Here is a 14425-nt window from a genome sequence, read left to right on the forward strand (position 1 = left end):
AGATTCTTAAATGGAATTCAAATTCATGACGGATTAGTCCTTAACTTGTTGAATATCGTGGGAAGCAAAAAAAATATCTATACCTAAATTTTATTATATTTTTGTCCCCATTACTAAATTTTTCTGAGTCCGTCACTGTTCACAGCTTATGTCATCATCGTTGCTCATCCCGTTACCGTCGCTGTTGAGCCCATCGCCACCATTCTCATGCCGAGTTTCTTTTCTCTAAGTAAATTTTCTTCTCTCTCTCATTGTGAGTCTGTTAAGTTCTTCTATTCAAACATTGATATTTAAATTATAAAAAAATTGATTTTCATATTTTATAAAATATCATACTGGCGGTAATTGTAAATATGACGCTACTTAAAATTAAATAAATTAACATAAATAAAACAAATAAAAAAAATAAAAAATTACTTAATCTTGTATAAAATTTACCTATAAAATTCTGTACAAAAAATAAATTTAATTTTAGTATATTAATAATATAGAATATTTTATATAATCATTCAATTCAATTAGATTTATCTATTTAGGACATTATTGAAAATAAATTTAAGATACTAACATACGATTACTTTAAATTAAGCAACAATTATTAATACTATATAAAGGACACACTATTCTACTAAGAATGATTGCCATAAGGAATAATTTTCTAATTTTCTATACTAATATTAGAAAGTTTATATAATACTATATAATAATATTATCATTATTAATACTATATGATATCAAAACAAAAAAAAAATCACCGTGCTAATATAATATTATTAATATTATATAAATCATCTTTGTATTTATTTTTCTGTGCGTATATAATATTTAATTAACACATTAAGACATATATAATATTTTGTTAATACATATATAATATAAAGTAATTTACAAATTATTATTAATTCGTATATAATGTATAATTAAATTTAATAAATTCAATTAGAATAAACAATAAATTATTTATTTTATTTCAGACTTTATAAATGAATAAATTAATTAACTAATATAACAAATTATAATTAATGTAGTAAAATTAATTAAGTAATATATATTATAATAAATTATATTAATATTTAAATATCTAATCAAATCAATTAGCTGATATAATTAAGTCATGGTAATAAATTGTATTGAATGAGTTAAAATAATTAAATCGGGAAACACTCTCCAGAGCATGCTACGTCAGCTCCATCATTAAGTGCAGACATCCGATTTTTATATAATAGAATAGATAAATTGAAGAAAACTACTTAGTTTTACGTGAAAATAATATTTGATAACAGTTGAATAATTTGAGATATCTAATATAATATATGTTAATATTTTAATATAAGTAGATAATTACCTAAAAAATAGTCATGTTACATATATTTGAGCATAACACCTATTAAACTCTAAAACCCAAATCAAATAGTATCTAAAGTCTAAAAGATAATATATCTGAAATTCAAAAGATAATTATCTAAAGGATAAAAGATAATATCTGGTTTTATTCTTATTTAATTCAAAATCAAAAGTAATAATGACTTATTCAATTTAACATTTATAACAATAAATGAGATCACCATTATATAAGTCATTTAATTTAAAATAACATCATTTGTGATTATAATTAATATATGTATTGTCACAAACAAATTAAAAATTAAAATAATAATCTTTAGAATGATAGAACAACCAGCACTCCTACAAAGATACCGAGTACAAATTTCGGAACATCGTCTTCATTGATAAATGGTAAGGATATTATCACATTAAAGTACCCTAAAGGGACGCTTATTCCCGCTCGAAACTGTTGAAAGGTGGTGGTGATGGTGGGCGGCTCATTATTGTGAAAACTCTATTCGCACAAGCTCACAGAGGAGAATTCAGAGATTGAAGGTGTTGGGAAGTGTGATATGATTCAGAGTGAAAATGTGAGGTATCAGACTAATAGAGTAATAATGAAGAAGGAAGACTGAATATTTTTTTTTTCAAACTCCTTTTAGGGCATTAAAATTTCTACATGCTGAAAATGATCTTATCACCATTTTTACTATAGTATTCATCATTATGTTTGTATTTTTCAAGATCGAACAAAGATTTTGTTGTACTAGAATTTGATTTGATAAAATTTTTTGGAGAGTTAAATACTTTATTTTATGTTGGATAAATAAAAAAAAATATATTTGTACTTAAACTTTTAAAAATTAAGGTCAATGAGTTATATCTTAAATGGTATAGTCTTTCCATACTTAATTAAGAGGTTGCAGATTCGAGTCTCCTATCTTTGGTAAAACAAAATTTTTTTTTTAAAAATTAAGGTGCTCTTAAATTCCTCTACTTGTATTTAATTTTTTTAGTATTTTTGGCTTCTAAAATAAAAGAAGTTCATACATAGTGTGTGATGTGCGTAGAATTTATGAAGGTTTGGGTGAAAAATAAAAAATATATGAGGACTTCAACAAATAAAAAATGTGTAGAAAAATAAAGGAAATTTGATGTTAATAATTAATAAAGGTAATTTTAAATATTTATTATATAAAATTATATTAAACTTTTTAATTTTGATGAATACAAATTTAATTTTAAAATATCAAAGCGGCCACATTTTGCAATTGAGAAATTATTGATGATTTCTAGTCATTTTTTTCTTACAAGTGATGTTAATTAATTAATTTATTCTATGGTTCCCCTTGTAATATATTTGGTTCGTGTAATGTTATTGGTCTACTAGAATAGAGTAATGTTTTATGTTTATTAGTCTTGTTAAATAATAACAGTGCTTTATGAAATTTATTATTAAATAATACATAACAAGTATTTAGGCATACTTATATAAAATTTCATAATTTTCTTAGTTTTCAATCTTTTAATTTTTGTACGAGTTTATGGAATAATTTTTTAATATTTATATTATATAAAATTTTAAAATTAAAAAAAATGTAATTATTCTTTATTATAGATATGTCCGGTCTTTTTTTATTTTTAAAAGATGTTTTATCAAATATAATTGTGGTAAAAATAATTTTTATTTTGATTTTATCAAAGATCTGAAGCGCAGGTACTGTAACTTTTAAAAGACAACTTTCAACAACAATTTTAGAAATTTTTTTTTATCAAACCAAATCTAAGTTCATAGATTTTTTTCTTTTAAAGATTTTCCTATGATAAATATTCTAATATTTAATTATTTAATTTCTGTCATTATACTTATTACTTTAAATATTTTTGAAGTTGTCTATTTAATTGTATAAATTATAAAAAGATTATCTTAATTACCTATTTAATTACACAGATATTGATAATTCATATAATTAAACAGATATGGTTTTATTTATCAAAGCTAGCTCGTTGTTTGAATATGCATGAGATAGACAACTCTTCAATCTTAATCATAACATAAGATATCATATCATGCAGTACTCTTACTAAGACAAGTGTCCCTTATTTGAAAATGCATGCTGGAAGAATTCAAGAGACACACGGCACAGGATTTGATAGCTCTGGTTGTCCACTTCTATCACTGTCACACTGTTGATACCAGTCTACTTTAACAGTTAAGTTTTGGAGGAACTAACATGATTAATCAGTAAATACACTAAATAATGTTAAGCAGAAGCCAACAAAACACACTCTGATCTTAAGCTTGTTGCTATTATTAGAGTTGATGTTGGTAGCAGGAAGCACAGGAAGAAAATTGAAGACCATAAAACACTAAAGCTAGTACTAAAGAAACACCAATCCATTATCATTCATCACAAAGAAGGAAGCCATGTCTAGCAGCACAGCTGGTCGAGTCATCAAGTGCAGAGGTACTATTACTTAGTCATGTTATGTTTCTTTCTCTCTTTTTCTTCAATGCATTGATGAAATGATTATTGCATTGATAGCTGCGGTTGCATGGGAAGAAGGGAAGCCACTGGCCATAGAAGAAGTAGAGGTAGCACCACCAGAGGCCGGTGAAGTTCGCTTGAAGATCCTCTACACTAGTCTTTGTCATTCTGATCTTTACTTCTGGAAGAGCAAGGTATGCTTTACTCTCTTCTTCACTTCTTCATTAATATTCAAGATAACTTGTTTTATTCTTATTCAGGGGGGTAGGAATTTGTTGTTTCCTCGCATACTCGGTCATGAAGCTGCAGGGTTAGCCTATTATATCTTTCTTTCTTTGCAGAATCATATGTTCTTGCTTGTTTGATTAATTTTGAATAATCAGGATTGTGGAGAGCATAGGGGAGGGTGTGACAAATCTGAAGCCAGGAGATCATGTGCTACCTGTGTTCACCGGAGAGTGTGGCGAATGCCGAAGCTGCAAGTCTGAAGAGAGCAACCTCTGTGAAGTCCTCAGGCTCAACACTGATACTGGTGTCATGCTAAGTGATGGAAAATCAAGATTCTCCAAAGATGGAAAACCCATTTACCACTTCCTTGGAACTTCCACATTCAGTGAATACACTGTCTCACATGCTAAGTGTGTTATAAAGATCAACCCTGCTGCCCCACTTGACAAAGTTTGTGTTCTCAGTTGTGGAATCTGCACAGGTACTAACCACAATTACTACTTAATTAGTAACCAACTTTGATCCTTGCACAATGTCTTATCCCACTGGCTAGGATCGGCTATGTAAATATATAGAGTTAGTAAACAACCTAGATAATTGTACCTTTTTTTTTTAATGTTAGATTTGTTGATGTTTGTAGGACTTGGTGCAACCTTAAATGTGGCAAAACCAAAGCCCGGTTCTACTGTTGCTGTCTTTGGATTGGGAGCAGTTGGTCTTGCTGTATGTTTCTTTACTAATCCATTATACTTAGCATTGTATTTGAGTGATTTGATAGCTTTTTTTCTTTTCCTTGTTGATTGATGTTCATGTTTAGGCTGCTGAAGGGGCAAGGCTTTCTGGTGCATCAAGAATCATTGGAGTTGATATACTTTCTAGCAGACAGGAACAAGGTAGGTTCCATAATTGCTCACAATTTTTAACATTCAATGTAACATATGCAGTTAAATTAAATTCCTCATTAAACTTTTGCCTCTAAAATTTCTTGGCAGCCAAAAGTTTTGGAATCACTGACTTTGTGAACCCAAAAGATCATGACAAACCTGTGCAACAGGTTAGTTTAGTTCCAAAATATAAACACTGACAGTATATGAAAAAATTAAATTCTTCTGGTATTTTTTTTAATAGACTTTGCATTTTGATTGCTGAATAGGTGATTGTTGAAATGACCGATGGAGGAGTTGATCGCGCTCTAGAATGCACTGGACACGTAGAAGTCGCGATTGCAGCATTTGAATCTGTTCATGATGTATGTAATTGTAGATGGTAACTTATTAAGCAAGTAATAAGTAAGTAATGTTGCAACTTAATTGTTTCTTGATTCAGGGTTGGGGTGTTGCTGTGCTTGTTGGTCTACCAAGCAGTGAAGATGAATTCAAAACAAAATCCATCAACTTATTGTATGAGAGGACTGTTAAGGGTACCTTCTATGGAAACTACAAACCACTCTCTGATATTCCCTCTGTTGTGGAGAAGTACATGAACAAAGTAAGGCTAACCTTACATCTAAAATATTCATATCTATGAACTTCAAATGTTTTATAAAGTCCACTTTTTCTAATATGTATTGCAAATTTGACACTGGTGATGCTGCAGGAGCTAGAATTGGAGAAATTCATCACTCACTCAATCCCATTCTCTGAGATCAATAAATCATTTGATTTAATGCTGAAAGGAGAGTCAATTAGGTGCCTCATCTGCATGGAAGGCTGAAACAAATTATATAATTAAGTGATTCTGAGAGTGAGGGGTCCCTTAATATATTTAAGCAGCAATAAAATTCTTAAAAAATAAGCAGTTGTGGCTTTTGTATCATATTTAAGCAGCATTATTTATGACCATGAGTGTTGACTGTTGAGCATATCTATTGTCCATGTCTTTGGTAGATTTTTTGCTCATTAGATTAATTATAAAACTATTCACCTATTATTAGTTTATTATTAATTGTTTATTTGGGGATATTCCTTTTTTTTTTGGTCAAGTTGACAGTAATACAGTATCCAAACATACATTAAAATATAGTTCAATTTGGTTTCCGAATTCATGCACCTTTATATTTTATCTAACCAATCAATAAAACAGAAACAACTGATCTTAACTAATTACTACTGTACTGATATCTTAATAGTATAAGTAAATTTAGAATGAGATGCCAAATGCTGAGAGCAGATGCAGTCCCCACATATTAAAAATGTTTGAATCACATGCACACACCCATGCTTTAATGCCTTTATCTTTTCTTTTCTATTCTCTATGGACCTAATAGATTGTCTTTTTCTTCATGGGGATCAAGCAATTGTTATTTGCCTTTTCATTTTACATGGACACTTCCATATAACTTTGCTTAATTTTTTCACACCAATAAGATTGCTTTTTTTACTTTTGGAGTTTCATTTGAAATACATAAATCAATTGCTTGTGACATAATAAAATAAGGATATTTACTAGTTTGGTGATTTGTTGTTATCATGTGCATGTGGACTAGTATTTAGTATAATTCCAAATGCCTATATAAAGTTCACAATTTTGCATAAACAATCTGAATGAAGTATGAACATTAAACTAATTAATTAAGATAGCATGCAATGCAACCCCCAAAAATATATAGAACTAACATGATTTAATTTTGATATGCAATACAAATATACAATAGTCCAGTTACATCTTATTTTTTTATGATTATTTATACGACCAACATAAAAAAAAAAAAAATTATTGATTTAATGTTATATAATTAAATATAGATGTAAATTTTTTTTTATACCGAAACATTAAATTCTTAAAAGTTTACAAGGAAATCTAACAAAAAGAAAGCAATTTGGTATATTATCATTCAAATTTTGTGCTACACTTTTCCCTGGTCCACCAATTATATTATATTCTTTCCAGAATCTTATCCTTTATTTTAATATCATTTTACTCCGTTTCTATTAACATTTCATTTTGAGTTTTTGACAGTCACAATCTTTTTTATGAGTGGTGGAGTAATTTCTAATTAGTAAGCAGAGAGTAGGAGAGAGACTGAGAGAGTGTGATTTGATGGATAAGGATAAACACGTCACTGGCTTGTTCCTTCCGACAACTCTAACACATAAAAATCCATAACTGACACCTGTCTCTTCACTTAAATCCCCTTCGTTACCTATGGCCTTGTTTGGATCTTATATACTTACCATCAGTCCATCACCAAGTTGAATTTTGTAATTTTCTTTTAAAAACTTTAATACTATTTGATAAAAAAGAAAAAACAGTCAACCACATAATATATAATATATAGTACTAAAAATCTAAAATATTGTCACCAGTTATCATTTACCACATGATAAGAAATAATTAATGCCAATATAAGTAACAACACATATAAATTAGGATAAAAAATTCAAATGAGCCAAGGGGAGCTCAGTTTAACATAAATCCGCTAAATCAACTTTCGATACGTCAATCCACTAGAACAGATTTTTATATAATTCGAATCAAAAGGATTCGAATTCAGTTTGCAAGTAATTCGAATTAATTCAAATCGAATTACTATCAAAGAATATTCTCACGTAATTCGAATCAATTAGAAACGAATTATGCATGCAAAATTCCTTAATAATTCGAAACGACTTACTTCGAATTATGTTGGAGTAGTTCGAGTCATATCATTTCGAATTACTTGGAAAACGGCACTTGAGTGAATTTCGAATCATATTGATTCGAATTAGGTGAATTTGGTGAGTGTTAGTAATTCGAGTCTAATTGATTCGAATTACACGGATTTCGGCTATATAAGGAGTTCGAACCAAGTTCATTCGATTCACTTTATCATTCTCATATCCCACCAAATCCTAGAGAAAACGACCAACATTCGGGCCGAGTAAGACCGGAGTGGCATATTCAGGCGATGGGGGATGATCCGGGGAGGCTTTATCGTTTGGATGGAGTTACTCATATCGCCGGTGTAATCAACGAAGAGGTTAGTGGTTTATGATGTTGCGCTGTTGATAGTGTTTTTTGTTAGTGGTTTATGGTAGTGGTTGATGAAAGCGGTTTATGATAGCGGTATTTCTTCATGGGTTATGATAGTGGTTTTATGATAGTGGTAGTAGTTAATGGTTTTTTATAATGGTTTATGTTATTGTTAGTGGTTTAGGTTACTGGTTTAGGTTAGTGGTTTAGGATAGTGGTTTAGGATAGTGATGTAGGCAAGTGGTTTTCGTTAATGGTTTTTGATAGCGGTTTCTATTAGTGCTAGCGGTTTAGGATAGTGGTATAAGCCAGTGGTTTTTGTTAGTGGTTTTTTGTTATTGTTTTTTCTTAGTGGTTTTTGTTAATGGTTTTGTATAGTGGTTTCAGTGACTGTTAGTGGTTTAGGGTAGTGGTTTAGGGTTGAGGTTTAGGCTAGGGGTTTTCATTAACGGTTTTACTTGTTAGTGATTGTTGTTTTTGTTAATGGTTTTTGCACGTGGTTTATGTTAGCGGTTTGTGTATACAAGGTTGGTCGCTGGCTTAATATATGATGTGTCGCACGATTTATTTTTTGGTTCTTTATGAAATATATTGTATACGTTAGTGGTTTGTGCATCTGTTCTAATTATGCGGTTTATCTACTGCCCAGCCTCGGCGTTGCATATCCAGCGTTAGGCGGCAGCAGGGGATGCGTCTTGATGAGAGGTACGTTCCGTACTTGCAGATGGCCGGATTGTACCATCTTGCGAGACTGAACGACAGATGGTTCCGACTAGACGAACCCCTAGTCAGCGCATTCGTCAAGAGGTGGCGGCCTGAGACGCACACCTTCCACATGCCGTTCGGAGAGTGCACCATCACGCTTCAGGACGTCGCTTACCAGCTGGGGTTGCCAGTGGACGGACATTACGTCAGTGGTTGCCTGACAGACTTCCACCTTTACATTGAGGGTGGGAGGCCAGCTTGGCAGTGGTTCCATGAGTTGCTCGGTGTTTTACCTCCCGAAAACCAAGTTCAGAAATTCGCAGTCAACTGCACCTGGTTCCAGGAGACATTTGCAGAGTGTCCCGTAGGGGCTGATGAGGAGACAGTTAGGCGCTTTGCCCGTGCCTATATCATGATGTTGTTGGGCACGCAGCTGTTTGCCGACAAGTCCGGCAATCGTATACACATCAGATGGCTACCCTTTGTTGCTAGACTTGAGGAGATGGGTGGCTACAGTTGGGGATCGGCGGCACTAGGTTGGTTGTACCGGTGCATGTGCCGAGTCGCCAACAGACATGTCGTGAAGTTAGCTGGGCCGTTACAGTTACTGCATTCTTGGATCTTCTGGAGGTTTCCTTCTTTTAGGCCTATTGGGTATGATGTGTTTAGCTGGCCCCTTGCCTCGAGGTACCGTTATTGTTTTGTATTATGTATCCTTATTGTTATGAATTTTCAATTGTGCAAGCAATTTCGTGCCTTGTATAATGAGTCATGAACGCGTTAAAATGTATATTTTCTTGCGCAGATGGTCTGGTTACAATCCTGGGATTAGCAACAAGGGACCTCGTGTACAGATGGCTCGCCTGAAGATCGACTTGTTACAGCCTCGAGATGTAAGTACGCGGAGCCCATATCTATTTATAGTCGTTCTTTCAGTTTATATGGTCTAACAGAAGCGTGATATTGTTTTTCTTTTTTGTCTTTTTAGTTCATATGGATGCCCTATAGCGCACTCGACGTCATCCAGGTTGTCCATCCGGAGGTCTTGGAGCCTCGTCATACGATGTTATGGCGTTGTGTGACGTCCCTGATTTATTTTGCGGTGGTTGAAAGGCATCAGGTTGATAGAGTTTTACCGCAGTTTGGCGGCGTTCAGCCCCCGCCGCATCCCGCCCTGAACATCGACTTCTTGATGTCGAAGGACGGGCGAGGAGGTGACCGTTGGTTCCCGTCGCACTTACCTGACTGGCATCTTCACTGGCAGAATCGTGCGGAGCACATTTTACAGTTCGACATAGTGGCTGACCCGGGTCCCTTGCATGATTTCTTGGCATGGTGGCATCAGCACGGAAAGAGGTTCCTGTCGTCGGAGATATTATTGGGGGATCCGAGAGGTCTTCCTATTCCGGATGAGGCGACGCAGAGGGGTGCAGGCCAAGTTCCAGAGATGGACCGAGTCGACGATGTTCCTGACAGACGTCGTCTTGAGAGGAGAGCTCGAGTCGGGACATGTCGTAGCCAGCGTGAGTGGAACTGGCTGGATCATGCTATGGAGGATGTCGAGGACGCAGGTAGGGGTGGCGGGAGACGACGTGGGCGTGGAGGCAGGAGGAGGGGGGCTGCTGCTAGAGAGGATGCCCATCAGCCTGGGGGGGATGCAGTTGGAGGAGGTGATGGGGCGGGGGTTGATAGGCCCCATCAGGGGGGCATGATGGTGAGTGGTATGGATCTGGTATGGGAGATCCCACGAGTCACACTGACGCTGGGCTTGGGGGTGGACCTCTTGGAGATTATTTCGTCGGTGTTCCCGGTAACGACCAGACACTTCAGGAGAGTACTCCATGGGTGAGTCCGGGCTCCATGTTTCCAGACTTCCTTGCTAGTGATGGGATTGTCGCCAAGTTCGGTGGACCGCATTTCTTTGAGGATATCCGGACCATCATGCAGGAGGATGATGCTGCACGAGGACGGGTTCACACGACAGGGACACAGGCACCGTTAGATGTAGATCTGAACGAGCCTGCCACGGTGCCTCCTGTGCAGACTTTTGTCCTGGGTGGGACGCTAGCATCGGCCCAGACTCTGGGGTCACATTCCGTAGCCGGCCCGTCATCATCCAGACCCGTGCATGTCCCCCCCAGGACGTCGACACAGCCAGCTCCGGATGACGAGGATGACTCCATTGAGGATGAGGAGCCATTTATACGGAGAGGTCATAGGACACGGGTTCCACGCCGTTGTTTCACGGGGTCACACCTCTTTAGATGATTTGGGGATCGTGGTGTATGTCGTCTTGTTATGTTTATGTTATGTATCTTTTTTGTTGGTTATCAGTGTTATGTATGGTTTCATTAAGCTAGTTGTTCATGCAGCAGTTACTTTGATGTTATGTTATGTATTATCAGTCATCCCATCATTTCCATGATTTTACTCATTTAACTTAACTACATAATTAGAAAGACATTCAACAAGCATATCTTGTACGAATTACAACTTTCATCACTTATAAAATACAAATGAGTTCCACCTAGAACATTGATTGCTAACTGAAATAAAATACAGCTGCTGATACAAAAAAAAAAGACACACCAACGTTCCTATTCATTCCCAGCTGTCCCAGTGGGTCGTCCGGCTTGCAGACAACTCCGACGAGTGTGTCCTGGCTGCCTGCAGAGGTCACATCTCTTTGGCCGGTTCGGATCTGCATCATCCATGTTGGTGCGAATGCGGGTGGACCTCGGACGACCCTCCTTCGCACGCCTCATGTTCGGATCCGGTATAACGGTAGGCCCGCCATAAGGTGGCCAGAATCCCTCCGGAATGGGAGGTGTAAATCCCATCTGATAGACACCGAAAACGGAACTAAGGCGATAGACCTGGTGGACATAAGGCATCCAATTAAGACGTGAATAAGCACAGCATGCCAATGCGTGAGGACACGGGAAATGAAGTGCTTGGAAGTATCCACAGTCACAAGTCTGAGACCCTAGTGAGACCCTGTAGGTACCAAGTGAGAATGAACCTGTCGGAGTCGTCTCTGCCACCGTGTACTCCGAGTTATCCCTGTCATAAACAGTCACCGTGAAGCACCTGGCTGTCTTCAGGTTGGCCTCGATACACTTTACTAGGTATTGACTGAATTGTTGTCCGGTACCCATCTGAGCCTCGGCCTCCCTCCCCTTACGGACAAATAGCTCCGCCAGCCTTCCGTATGTGGCCTTAACCAGCGAGCACACAGGGAGGTTCCTTACCCCCTTCAGGATTGAATTCACACACTCAGAAATATTGGTGGTCATGTGCCCGAATCTCCGACCCTCATCACAGTACTGTGTCCACAACGAATACTCAATTCGGTTCGCCCAGTCACACATTGCCGGATTCTCAGAGCGCAGAATGTCAAACCAGTAGTCGAACTCCACTTCGGTCTTCGCATATGCGGCGTTCACAAGAAGCCTCCGGGAATCTTTTCCCTTGAAGGTGAGGGCGAAATTAGCTGCAACGTGTCGAATGCAGAACGCCCTGTATGCGGCCGGAGGTAACCATCCCCTATCGGGAGCCTCGAGCGCTGCCTTGATGCCGTTATGCCTATCTGAAATAACTAACAGACCCGGCTGAGGTGTCACGTGCTGACGAAGGTGGGAGAGAAAGAAAGACCATGACTCAGCATTCTCACCCTCAACTAGTGCAAATGCCACAGGGAGTATGTTGGAGTTCCCGTCCTGTGCAATCGCGACAAGCAACGTTCCCCCATACTTGCCATATAGATGGGTGCCGTCAATACTCACCAAGGGCTTGCAATGACAAAAGGCCTCGATACAAGGGGGGAAAGTCCAGAACAGCCTATGAAAATAAGCATGAGACTCGTCCAGCTGTCCCCCAACTCGAACAGGGCAAGTCCTGAGGACTGCTACAGTGCCAGGCATCGTCAACTGAACTCCTAACACCCACCGAGGGAGCTCGTTGTACGACTCATCCCAGTCCCCATAGATGACTGCAACGGCCTTCTGCTTCGCCATCCATACCCTCCTGTACGTAGGCCTGAATCCAAAGTGTGCGGCCGTGGCATTTAGAAGCACCTTGATGTTGACGGATGCATCAGCCCTAATCATTGGCATAATGAATGTCGCTATCACATGGTAGTCCAGACTCCTATGGTCGCTGGAGATGGAGGTGGCGAGACAGGTATGCAGTCCGTTGTACCGCTTCACTTCCCAGATGCCCTTGCGCTGACGGAGACTCAACCGAATCAACCATGTGCACCCATTCCCAAACTCAGAACACTTTCCAACATACCTGTGGTAGTCAGACTCAACGACCTTGTACTGGACCCCTCGGCGGATGCTGTAAGTCTTCACACTCAACAGCGCCTCATCCTTATCCTGAAATTGTTGCCCAACCTGGAACTCTGTCATACCGGCAGACCCTTCCGTATCTCTAGCGCCAAATCCAGCCGTCTGCCTAGGATTTTCGTCATGCCTCATGGCATCCAGGTCCAACGATGAAAAATGGGGTGGGTACTGCTGTGTGCCAGAACTAGATCCACCTGTAGCCCTTCTCGGATCAGTCGCTCCAAGATCATCGCCGCTGTCATCAGCAATCATATCAAGCTCGACATCATCGTCATCTTGATCATCAAACAATCCCTCCCCAACACCAGTCGGTGTAGGACACTGCACTTCGGTCGGAAGATGCTCCCCATATCGAACCACGTCTCCGACATTGCCGCTGAGATCAACAGCAAACGATGGGGAGGCAACAGGCTGTATCGATGGCTCATACACAGGAACGGAGGATGAAGCAACCGCAGGTCTTGAGCTCGAGCCGGCAACCGTGGCTATAGTATTGGCATTCCGGTTCGAACCACCTGAGCTAGATACCACATCAACCAACTTTGCTAACAGCGCTGGTGTCCTTACCTCGGGAAACTGCCTACGACAAAGAAACATGACCTGCAAGTCCTCATCACTCCCGATCGTGAAACAATCATACTTCACGGTATCATGGAGCACCGTGGTTGGGATGCGATAGAAAAACTTCTTAACCCTTTTAACTCCTTCCAGACCAAGCTTCTCCAGCACAGAGCTAACGAGAGCATCGTAGCTGGTGGTTGGCCTCACGATAATATATAGAGGATCCTTATCAGTGAACTTCACGCCGGACCGAGTTTTTCTCTTAATCGATCCTCTGTGGTGTACCAGCACTAGAAAACTATCCTCACTAGCCATCTCACCTCTTTGATGAGAAAAACTCTGAGTTCACAGCATATATATAGAGCTCCGGTTCATGGTAATTCGAATCAACTACATTCGCACTATATATTTATAATTCGAATCAAATAAATTCGAATTACAATTCCTTACTAATTCGAAACAATATGTTTCGATTTATGTTTCGTCAAGCCTTTCTTAGTAATTCGAATTAACTGAATTCGAATTCCTCTTTAATAATTCGAAACCAGTTGTTTCGAATTACTTGTTTCTCATGCTTGCATATAATTCGAATTAAGTCATATCGAACTACATAGGATTTTAATTCGAAACGTATAGATTCGAATTATATAATAATTTGATTCTGGTTGAATGCTGTCTAGGAATTCAGTTTGGCTGATTTCTGTAAATTTTCTTCTCCCTTGGTTTAATCAAGTTTTTTACCCTATAAATTAAGAGGTCTGATATACATACAAATTTTTTTGGCTTACAAGCTATACAAGTTGGTCCAAATCCAAA

General features: G+C 37.7%; 1 protein-coding gene across 1 annotated transcript; it reads left to right on the top strand.

Annotated features, from left to right (window-relative positions):
- The first annotated feature begins 3560 nt into the window (after positions 1-3560).
- LOC107613363 (alcohol dehydrogenase 1) lies at positions 3561-5904 on the top strand. Its single transcript, XM_016315329.3, has 10 exons — positions 3561-3794; positions 3873-4009; positions 4076-4125; positions 4199-4524; positions 4684-4766; positions 4861-4936; positions 5036-5097; positions 5197-5292; positions 5370-5531; positions 5640-5904. The coding sequence occupies exons 1-10, from the start codon at positions 3755-3757 to the stop codon at positions 5754-5756; spliced, it is 1149 nt and encodes a 382-aa protein (XP_016170815.1). The 5' UTR covers positions 3561-3754; the 3' UTR covers positions 5757-5904.
- Positions 5905-14425: the final 8521 nt, after the last annotated feature.

Source organism: Arachis ipaensis, chromosome B8 (assembly GCF_059453495.1).
Source record: "Arachis ipaensis isolate K30076 ecotype BB chromosome B8, ASM5945349v1, whole genome shotgun sequence".
NCBI lineage: Eukaryota > Viridiplantae > Streptophyta > Magnoliopsida > Fabales > Fabaceae > Arachis > Arachis ipaensis.

Coding starts and splice junctions, on each gene's coding strand:
- LOC107613363 (XM_016315329.3), top strand. CDS start 3,755: ATGTCTAGCAGCACAGCTGGTCGAGTCATCAAGTGCAGAG. Junction 4,010..4,075: donor TTTACTTCTGGAAGAGCAAG/GTATGCTTTACT, acceptor ATTCTTATTCAG/GGGGGTAGGAATTTGTTGTT. Junction 4,767..4,860: donor TGGGAGCAGTTGGTCTTGCT/GTATGTTTCTTT, acceptor GTTCATGTTTAG/GCTGCTGAAGGGGCAAGGCT.